Source organism: Octopus bimaculoides, chromosome 12, assembly GCF_001194135.2.
Source record: "Octopus bimaculoides isolate UCB-OBI-ISO-001 chromosome 12, ASM119413v2, whole genome shotgun sequence".
Lineage (NCBI taxonomy): Eukaryota > Metazoa > Mollusca > Cephalopoda > Octopoda > Octopodidae > Octopus > Octopus bimaculoides.
In genome coordinates, this window is record NC_068992.1 from 3327505 (window position 1) to 3338824 (window position 11320).

The following is an 11320-nucleotide window of genomic DNA, read 5'->3' on the forward strand; positions in this document are numbered from 1 at the left end:
CAAAAGACACTTGCCCAAGGTGTCACGAAGTGGGACTGAACCCAGAATCACTGTAAATGTTGCACTTTTGTGTCTTAAAATCACACGATTGCATTTTCTTTACACACTGTGCTATCACTCAGTGATTTTTAAATAGGGGTACAAAGAATTTTTGTTTAAATCTGGTGATCCTTTGTTTAGGGGACTGTAACATCATGAAACTGAAACCAACGAGTGGGGGGAATGTAAAAATATTTTGGTGAGTTTGAATAAATGAAACGAATAAGTAAATACTTCAATATGGTATTTTTACAAATTTCTGTTTTTACTCAACAGCACAATTTTAATTTGTGTAAAAAAAAAAAAAGACGATTACTACAAATCATCACATGCATTAGTCAAGAAGAAAAAGTGCAATGTGTACGATTATATCCGACATTCACTAAACTGAAATATAATAATCGCATGAGCTAAATTATGTCTCATACATGTCATAAATATGAGGGTAATAAATTTTAATAATTTATTACCAGTGGTTAGCATGCATAAATAAGTCGTAAGACGTAACATATTTTAAAAAATATAAGAGTGGATAAAATCTTTTATATACACAAAGAGGAAAGCATTAACAGGACTCCTTACATGCTAAAAAGGCCAGTTAAAACCCAAATCACAAAAAAAGAGAATTCATGAGGCACACTGTTATAACACTAGAATGAACAACAAAAATGAATTAGTTAATCCTGAACTCAAGTTATATTTTTAAAAATATATTTACATTTGAGACAAGACTCATACACTTCACTATCCATTCTTAGACATCAGAAAGATCAGAAATGCAATTAAAGAGCTGAGTATTAATTGATTTATCTCTATTCTCTTATTTTTCTTAAATAAATATAAACCTCGGTTTATCTAATTACCTGAATATAATATTCAAAACAAACAATAGGTAAATAAACCAGCAAATTCATTGGATTTTATTATCCCTTAATGAGATATTTAACTTTTAATTGAACCATATGTGTGTGTGTATTGAATAAAATGAGACAACAAAGCCAAGGAAGTGTGAAATTTCTAGGCCATTTATCAAGAGAAACGTAGTCTTACAGCTGTCTCAAGGATATCCCTTTATCAAAGACGACATGACAGAGTTAAATAGAGAGAAATAGTAGAGTTCAATATAATAAATCATTGGCGAAAGCAAAGAATATACACACCTGGTGTTTAGGGATTCTGTGACACAGAAAATGGGTGGTGCACGCATTCTTTACCTCTGCCAAAGTTATTTTGGAAAGGGAGAGGCATAGGCGGTATAAATGGAAACGAGAGAATAAAAATATATATACCTCCTATATCTGTCCCTTTCCAAAATAACGCCTTATATTGAACTCTATTTAACTCTCTCATATCGTCTCCGATGAAGGGATATCCCTAATATCCTTGAAACAGCTGTAAGATTACCTTTCTCTTAATAAATGTCCTGAAAATGCCAGTCAGCCTTGGCTTTATTGTCTCGTTTTATTGAACATATACACGCTGACACACGACCCGCATTAGACTCCTTACTTATACTATTATTAAACCGGGAATCTAACTACAGTCCTTCCGTAGCACTTACATAGCCTTACCTACCATTCTGGATCTTCTGAATACCAAAACCTCACACACACACACACATATATATATATATAACCTCAATGGATTGTTTGAACCTCACATGTAATGTTCACACACACTCATTTCGATCGCAGAGGTTGGAACTATTATAAAGAAATCAAGATAATTATTAATGACAACTGATAACGTTTATATTCTCGTTAATGTTTCTAGAATGAAAATTTTTATCGTGGTGAAAATAACGTTTGTGGGGCCCATGCCGAACAACCACCTTTATCGAAATACAGCCAAACATTTTAAATGAGTATTTATAGAATAAGTGGGGAAAAATGGTGCGATTAATATTTCAATTTAAAAGCAAGGAGGTATAATTGAATTTTTAAACAAGGATATATTTTTCGAGGAGTTTATTACTCAAGAATTCCGTTTATACGTTGCAAAGTTGAGATGTTTTATGAAGATTTCTTTTTTTTTTTTTTAAATATATTTTCGTTCAGTGGAATCAATTCATTGATTGATCGGTTGAAATAAAGAGGAATCGAAAGACTTGGACAAGAGTTAAGAATAAATAAATGTTATTACTCACACAAACATCCCTTAAATCGACTTTCAAAGAAACATGATCGTTCTTTTGTCCCCAATAGACAAAAGGTCGCAAAGACTCGGCCATAATTCCAACTGGACTTTGTAACCAAACCGGTGCTGAAGGTAATTAGTTACCCAATTATTATTATTCTGATTTGGTTTCAGCATTCAATGGAAAATATAACTTCCAGTTATTTCGAACTTCAATATTTATAAATTGAAATGTATTAATTAATGATTTAAGAAGTTGATTTTTCCACCGTTTGTGAATTTTATTAACATAACAAGATCTTTTGGAAGAATTTTAAAAAGATCCCCCTTAACGTAGTTACGAAAAGTTCACTAACTAGAATAAGCTAGTTCGGCGCAGTTTCGAATCACACTTCCGCCTTTTTTATATTATACATTTTTAAAAATAGTTTTCAGATATTTTTTTTTGTAATTTAGAAACTCGAAAAAAAAATTTTTTGTTATTTATTTCAGAATTTTTCTCCTTTTTTACCCCTCAGCAAAAAAAAAAAAAAAAAATACAGTAATACGTATTCGTTTTTTAGTGATATATTCCGATAATTTTTTTCGGAGAATTTTCCAAGACAAAATACTCGAGTCAAATAATGACAATAATGTGTATTTACTATTAAATGATGAGTATTGTATTCTTTCGCTTTCTATAATGAAAATAATGTGATAAATGAAAGGTACATTCTCTCTGAAAAACATTTGTCCAGAGGAATTTTCTTATAAGACCCAAATATGTTGATTTACTGCAAATTGTCTTGTGAATGGCTTCCCAACGAATAGAAATACCAGAATTATTTGTCCATCTTTAAACTAGTTTACATTATTAGGCCTATTGTCTCGGCAACTTTTTTTGGCAATCTAATTTATAAGATACTCAAAAATTTGGTCAGTGCTATAATAAATCCAGAATTCTTTGTTCCAGTTGTATTGTCCAAACAATTTGAGGGTGTGTGCTTAGGTAAACGCTCGACTTTATCCTCCTATCGTTTCCTTTCTTTTGTTAATGTTCGCTCATCTGTGGTGGGCAGCGTGGACTGGCTTGAAAAGGAAAGTGGGTGAAGCTCTACTATTGTTGAAGGGCTTGGAGTGTAGTTAATAGCACATCATCATCATCATCATTTAACACTGAAATTTAACACTGAAAGCCACAACAGCATTAACGTTATCACTCTTCTTCATAGGACTATACTATCTAAAAATGTCGATTAAATGATTTTACAGTAGTTATTTCTCTTGTTTGTTCTGCTTGAAGGATTCAAAGTGAAGTGGCAATTAACATACTAAATGTCATCATCATCATCATCATCACCATCTGTTTCCCATGCTGGCAGGGGTTGGACGGTTTGACTGAGGTCTAGAGAGCCAGCAGCTGCACCAGGCTCCAATCTGGTCAGGCAGGGTTTCTACAGCTGGATGCCCTTCCTAATGCCAGCCACTCCGAGAGTGTAGTGGGTGCTTTTTACATGCCACAGGGGCCAGTCAGCAGGTACTGGCATTGGCCACATTCAGTTGGTGCTTTTTACACGCCACCAGCAGCAGAGCCAGTAAGGCGGGCCTGGCAACGAACACATTCAGATGGTGCTTTTTACGTGCCACCAGCACAGGAACCAGTCAGGCAGACCTGGCATTGACAGGACACTACCTCTCTTCCTTCGACTAGCTTATATAAAACATATATTTCTCTGGTTTCAAGTCTGTAATATTTTCAATAATTCCAGGATATAAAAGAGATGAAAAAATCTTAAAAGTCAATAATAAATGTTTGTTAATTTTATTTCAACGTAATTAAAATAAGAAGAAAACTATAATATTTATGATTTAGGTTTGGTTTCTTGATCGGTTACATTACGAATGAATACAGTGTCTTCGGGTAAATCCTTCATTTCATCCGATTCATACATATATGAAGATGCTATGGCCAGAGTGCTACCATCGTGACTGAAAGCCAATGAAGATATACTGGTTGGATATCTGAAAAAAACAACAATAATTTACTCCAGATTCTTTAAGTATTTCAGACATTCTGATACTGGACATTATCAGTAGTTTCTCCCCCACCCCATCCCCACCTCTCTCTCACTCTCTTTCAGTCAGCTGAAAACATCTGTGGTTATTACACAACTACCTGGCCCTGTACCGTTAAAAATGACGGCTAATTATAGTATTTTATATATAAATAAGGTACAAAATCAAGTTTTTAGTTAAATAGTTTTCTCTAATGAGTTTGTATACGTTTGTGTAGATGTGTGTGGTTGTAATAATTATTTGTAAAACAACAGATAGAATATGGATGGTAATTCAAATTAATACACTTGTCAATGTTATCAAGTGGTTGTCTTTTGAGATGTGACATCGGTTAACATTTGTTAATGAAGGAACGCTGGCTCACAGATACAAACATTCACATACTTCCCTTGTACATGCACACACACTTATACTCACACAGAGTTGAAACGCTGTTTGATTTTTCTTTTCAGCATTGAATGTTCACCATCCCACATCCAATTGCACACACACACAACTCCCTTTTACATACACAGAGTTGAAATGCTGTTTGATTTTTTTTCAACCCCTTCCTTTCTCATTCATATGTTGTGACAGAGAAAAACACAACATATAGTAGAAGATACACGACGCTCTCTTTGCCACTCCTCTCTCTCATTGCTCTTACTTTCCCTCACTCCTTCTCAGTCATGGCTATTACTCTCACTACTTCTCCTTCACTGAATTACTATTTTCTCTCCTCTCTCTTCACTTATACCACTCTTTCTCCTACTGCATGATTTTGGACAAATATATAAAACACTACGCTCGTTATTATATTAGGAGACTCTTCAATCTGTCTTACTGGAATGGAAACCAATACAAAATCATGGATGAACATACACTTCTCAAAATACCAGCATGGATGGAGACTGTGTGGATAGGAACAAGAGGAAGAGTAGGGGGGGGGCTGCAGTGTTACCATTTGACTGTGGCCATGCTGGGCTCATTTTTTAAAACCCAGTACTTATTCTATCAGACCTTTTACCAAACTGCTAAGTTATGGGGATGTCAAATGGTAGTAGTGCAGGACAGACACAAAGACACACACGCAATAGGCTTCTTTCAGTTTCCATCTACCAAATCCACTCATAAGGCTTTAGTTGGCTCAAGACTATAGTAGAAGACATTTGCTCAAGGTGCCATGCAGTAGGACTGAACCCAGAGCCATGAGGTTGAGAAGCCAACTTCTTACCACACAGGCATGCATAAAAAGAGGCTCTTTGAAATTCATATAAAAAATATTAACTGGTAAACATATTTGCTAACCTGTCTTTTCCATCTGTCTCAACTGGTTATGCACCTAAGTAAGCAAATGCACAATTTTAAAATTTATTAACATTGCTATCTCAAAAAAACCTTTGTATTGACTTACTTATGAAACTGACAGAGTCTTTTCTTGTTGAAGCCATCCCATATATTTACAAACCCATCAGAACCACCTGTGGCAAATGTGTTATGAGTATTGTGGAAAGCAATAGAATTCACTGGATAAATTTTCTCAACACCATTTTCTTTAATTCGATGACATTTGAAAGCATATTTCTTCTTTTGCACTTCAGGACTGGGATCAAGGTATTCAACAGCAACTCGACCTAAAATCAAAAATGAAATAAAGCATCATCATCATCATCATCATCATTGTTTAACGTGCGTTTTCCATGCTGGTATGGATTGGACAGTTTGACTGGGGATCTGGCAAGCCAGGAGTCCGCACCAGGCTCCAATCTGATCTGAGTGTTTCTACAGCTGGATACCCTTCCTAACACCAACTACTCCAAGTGTAGCGGGTGCATTTTATGTGCCACCGGCACAGGAGCCAGTCAGACGGTGCTGGCATCGGCCACGTTCGGATGGTGCTTTTTATGTGCCACCAGCACAGGAGCCAGTCAGAGCAACAGGGCTGGCACAAACCATGTTCGGATGGTGCTTTTTACTTGCCATCAGACCAGCATGGGGAGCCAGTCAGGCGGCACTGGCATCATCCACAACTAGAATTTCCATTTGATTGTGGTTTGATTTTGATTTTGATGTACTTGACTCAATTGGGGAGTACAAATATTTTGCCAAAAAATGTTGGACACTTTCTACCGAATAGTTTATTTAGTGAAGCCACGTTTTTTTAAAGAACGTGGTAATAAGATTTGCACTGAATTTCTCAAATATGAATAGGCTATTTGGGGCAATTTCAGATGGGTTGGTTAATATAAGGCCAAAAATTCAGGGTAGTTTTCAGCAGGTTGATAAAAAAAAAGGGTTAAACTCAAGAACTAGAAACATTTAACTGAGTAAATAAGATAATGAACAGTCTTACTTCTACACCACTAAACTATGAGGGGGTACAGAAAAGTTCCTGGCTTTAAGGGGGTTGTGAAAGGCCTGATTGGAGGCACAACCTTCCGAGTTCTTTTACTGAAGTGAGTCTAAGAGAGGAATATGTTAAATAAAATCATACTGACTCTCCTGTATTTTCTTTTACCCAAAACCAAGAACTTTTCAGTACCCTCCACCCTCATATGTAAATGATAAAAGGAAGAAAATAACCCACCTTCAATTGAACTCAAAACATATCCTTGTTTGTTTGGAAAACATCTTATACATCGAGTCTGAAATTTTAAACTTGACTCTCTTCTTTGCTGGACATAGCCAATGTTTCGTAAATCCCATACCAAAACTCTTCTTCCAGCAGTGCCAACAACCAATCTGTCACCACACACAGCTAAGGTATACACCTAAAAAGGCAATGTACAAAACACATAACTCTATGGAACTGGAAAAATGAATAAAGCACTTACCATTTTACATGGCGTCAGCACCTCTCAGATTGGAGAGGGAGTGGAGGCATGGCCCCATAAAGGATGTCTGTACGTAGGGATGTTTGTAATTTTACTTGGCTTGACTTGTCTTCTCATCATCATCGTTTAACGTCCGCCTTCCATGCTGGCATGGGTTGGACTGTTTGATTGAGGACTAGTGAAACCAGAAGGCTGCACCAGGCTCAATCTGATCTGGCAGTGTTTCTACAGATGGATGCCCTTCCTAACACCAACCACTCCGAGAGTGTAGTGGGTGCTTTTTACGTGCCACCAGCATGAGGGTCAGTCACACAGTACTGGCTACAGCCATGCTCAAAAAGGTGTTTTTTACGTGCCACCTGCACGGGAGCCAGTCCAGTGGTACTGGCAATGACCTCGCTCGAATGATTTTGTAACATGCCACCAGCACAAGTGCTAGAAGGCAACGCTGGTAACGATTACTCTCTAATGGTGCTATTTACGGGCCACTAGCATGGAAGCCAGACAGCTGCTCTGGCAATGAACACGCTCGACAGTGCTGTTAGTGCTCCACTGGCGTGGTGCCAGTCATCGAGTATGGTTCCAGGCTTTAAAATTAAAAAAATTATTACTGGGGTCGATTCATTCGATCAAAATTCAAGGTGGTGCTCCAGCATGGCTGCAGTCTAATGACTGAAACAAGTAAAAAAAGAGAAAAAAATATGGAAAAAGAGAAAAGTACTTTAACCCTTTAGCATTTAGATTACTCTCTCAACTATAATGTTTTATTTATTCACATTGCTTTGGATTAATCATGGATTATCCCATGGCTTCAAGATTTCGATAATTTGATTGTTTACTTTTAGAATTGTAGGGTTAGTGTGAGAGGCCGAATCTGGCCAGTTTGAACATGAAACCAGTAGAATATTTAGGCCAAATATGGCCAGTTTAAATGCCAAAGTGTTAACAGCAAATAAAGCTTAACTTTTTACCAATAGTTTAACAACAGAGTCCAAAGAAAACAAATGAACTTACTTTATCTGGTTGGGCGAGTCCTCCAGAGCTGCATGGAGATCGTGGGTCCCACAGTTTGACACTGTGATCCCAACTTCCAGTTACAATAACATTCACACTCGAACAATACTCTACACAACGGATTGGTGCATCATGTTTACCGACAGTAGTCTCTATAAGAAAGTAACAAGAAAATTTGATAAATCTACTTCATATCTGAAAATTAGTGGTTATTTGCAAATCCATTCACAGCTTGCTACATCTACCATGGAGTAAAAATATTTTGTTCTTATTCACTTTGATTATCTAAATATAAGTGTCATTCTTATTTTATGTCAAAGTAGTCAAAAAGAGGAAAAACAAATATTAATGGAAGACAGAAGCAGTATTAATACCCAAAGGTAAAATATCCACCCACTTAAAAGTGGATGTTGTGTTAGAACACAAGAATACTGTAATGTTTGAGGGTTAAAAGGTGACCCCTCCCTTCGGTCATGAATGGCCATGGGATTGCACCTAGAAAGTTACCTTCCCAGGCACAAGTCCAGGCAAGGTTGTTTGTGGAAGACCAGCAGTCGCCCATGCATACCAGCTTCTTCTCTCCATGCCACCAATGTTATCCAAGGGAAAGGCACAGAGGCCGATACAGCTTGGCACCAGTGACGTCGCAACTTATTTCTACAGTTGAATGAACTGGAGTAACATGAAAAATGGTTAGCATTAGGAAGGGCATCAAACTGTCCAACCCATGCCAGCACGGAAGACAGACGTTAAAGGATGATGATGATGATGATGATGACTTGAATTTATTTTCTCAAATACTCAACAACTCCAAAATACCAAAGATTACCTGGAAAAATACACACCTGCATTAGCATTGAAGTCATATGACTTCAAAGTATCATCAATGCCACCGCTGTAGACATGAACGGAATCCTAGAAGAAAAATAATAAAAATAAGACAATAAAGTCAAATTGACGGCAAGGAAACAACAAGGAAACAAGGATCTTTGAGTTCTTTGATACAAATGACCAGATGGTCTACATCACTAACTTCAAGAAACCGACCAGTCACCTGATCACCTATTAATTTAGGGGTCACAGAATATAACCACAATGAACTAACTCTTGGAAAGGGTCAAGTATAAATTCCACACACACACACACAAAAAGAAAACAAATATTGAATTAAAACTTTACTCACATGGAAGCAACAATCCAAAACAGCACAACTGTGGTTATACATCATTCTCATATTGTTACTAATAACATCATAAAGGCGTACACTGCTGTCCCATGATGACACAAGTAAAAACTGGTTAGAATTGGGTCCAAATTTTACAGCTGAAATACCATCGGTTGGTGGATTCTTCAACTTAAACTCAATGACTTGATCTGACATAGTGAATATCAGGAGATCTGAAAAGACAAATTTTAAAAATACAAGTAATATTTAAGATTTCAAAAAAAAAAAAAAAAAAAAAAAAAACAGGTGGTTTCATGGCAAATAAGTCGGAAGATGAACTACTATAAATACGCATGAACTTTCCGGACAACCCAATTTGTACGTACGTAAGTACCTATGTACGTCTGTACGTACCTATGTACCTATGTATGTACAGAAACGCTGCATGTCAAAAACTGCCGTCAACTTAACAAACCCCGCCTCTTTGCTTGATGCTACGTATTCCTCACACCCACCGCCCTTTTCTTTCCTTGGCATTCTGAAAGTCACATATGTATATATATATTAGTGTGCGTGTGTATGTATTCATGTACTTATATATTTACGTACGTACGTACGTTTGCAGCGTCCATCATAATATATACGTTGTCATCTTTCACTAAGCCCTGCCCACTTCTTGGAAATGTCCAACTTTAAATTATAAAACTTAACTTTTACCTTCTCCTTTCATTCAAGTCCAGGGCAACCCAGCCTTACACATGGCTTGTAAGAGTCAAAATAGACTGATAAGAGTTTTAGAAGTTATAAGAGAGGATAGGATATGTGGTACTCAGGCATTATTACTGCAATTATATTTCAGAAATGTCCTTACTTTAATAATTTTGTTTTCTTTGAAACTGAGGGTTTATATTGAAATGGTTAATTTATTTCAAGGCGAATACATGGCCGTGTGGTAAGAAGCTTGCTTCCCAACCACACGGTTCCAGGTTCAGTCTTACTGCGTGGTACCTAGGGGAAGTGTCTTTTACTATAGCTTCAGGCCGACCAAAACCTTGAGTGGATTTGGTAGACGGAAACTGAAAGAAGCCTGTCGTGCACGTATATAGGCTATGTTTCCCGTTTATATGCGTGTGTTTGTCTCCCATCAACGCGTGACAACCGGTGCTGGTGTGTTTACGGCTCCGTAATTTAGAGGTTCGGAAAAATACGATAAAATAAGTACCAGGCTTAAAAAAAAATAATGGGGGTTATTCATTCGACTAAAAATTCTTCAAAGCTGTGCCCCAGCATGGCCGCGGTCTAGTGACTGAAACAAAAGATATTGAAGAACTGGTGAAACATGTTTGTTTTAAAAACACCAAGAAAATGTCTTCAGAGAAATGGTAAGAAATCCTGAAAGAACATTTTTGTAAAGACTGAAATTCCTCAGGTAAACAACATAATGTTGTTCAATGATTGCTTCCAGTGATTGTGGACGGGGAAATTCTAAGTTAATTAATAGAATCGGTACAAGTTTGCAGTAAAGGAATATAATTGGTGAAAGTGGTGACATTTGTTTGAGAATACAATTCCAGTAAAATAATATTGTTTAATAATTGTGATGACGATGGGAAGGAGAATGATCTTTTCAATCAGAGATGATGAAAGACGGAAGCTAGGGTGCCTGGAAATTGTAAAGTATTGCGTGAGAAGTGAAATGATAGGTAAGATTCACAGCAGTGGGGTTACTAAAAGAGTAAAAAGGGCTCAAGGAAGAAAAAATAAAGGAAATTTGGTCAGGTATGGTTCTCTGCCAAACTGGAAGTGTTTTAAAAAAGTATTTCTATTTAATGAAAGACAACATTCATGCAGAAAGCAAAATAAGGAAACTATTAATAAAATGAAACCCAATTCTAATAAATTTACTATGATTTCGAAACCGATTGTTTATAGTAAATTGCCGCCAAACCATCGGATCGGATTAACAAAGAATGCAAGAACCAAAGAAGAAAGAATTTTATTTAATCCTTCGATAATTCCAGAAGCATATAACCAATACAATTATTAATTCTGAACAATAAACTATGGCATTTTCAATATCGATCACCACCGAAGCAAG

General features: G+C 36.6%; 2 protein-coding genes across 2 annotated transcripts in view; both read right to left on the reverse strand.

Moving 5' to 3' along the window:
- The window catches only part of LOC106882568 (very-long-chain (3R)-3-hydroxyacyl-CoA dehydratase), a 10752-nt gene extending 8293 nt beyond the window's left edge, over positions 1 to 2459 (reverse strand). Inside the window, exon 1 of the mRNA XM_014933284.2 lies at positions 2186 to 2459. Coding sequence (XP_014788770.1) covers positions 2186 to 2269 — 84 coding nt within the window. The 5' untranslated portion in view covers positions 2270 to 2459. The remainder of the gene's footprint in view (positions 1 to 2185) is intronic.
- Positions 2460 to 3960: 1501 nt separating this feature from the next.
- On the reverse strand, positions 3961 to 9490 carry LOC106882570 (mitotic checkpoint protein BUB3). The gene is made up of 6 exons (XM_014933286.2): positions 9241 to 9490; positions 8903 to 8972; positions 8058 to 8209; positions 6797 to 6980; positions 5624 to 5843; positions 3961 to 4176 (listed from the first exon to the last, which is right to left on the reverse strand). The coding sequence occupies exons 1-6, from the start codon at positions 9436 to 9438 to the stop codon at positions 4017 to 4019; spliced, it is 984 nt and encodes a 327-aa protein (XP_014788772.1). The 5' UTR covers positions 9439 to 9490; the 3' UTR covers positions 3961 to 4016.
- Between the last annotated feature and the right edge of the window lie 1830 nt (positions 9491 to 11320).

What these genes read in the sequence shown, in the direction of transcription:
- LOC106882570 (XM_014933286.2), bottom strand. Translation starts at nt 9,438, where the DNA reads ATGTCAGATCAAGTCATTGAGTTTAAGTTGAAGAATCCACCAACCGAT. An exon ending in TGTTTTGAGTTCAATTGAAG is followed by an intron (nt 5,844 to 6,796) that starts GTGGGTTATTTT and finishes TTTTGATTTTAG; the next exon opens with GTCGAGTTGCTGTTGAATAC. An exon ending in AGACTCTGTCAGTTTCATAA is followed by an intron (nt 4,177 to 5,623) that starts GTAAGTCAATAC and finishes TGTTTTTTTCAG; the next exon opens with ATATCCAACCAGTATATCTT.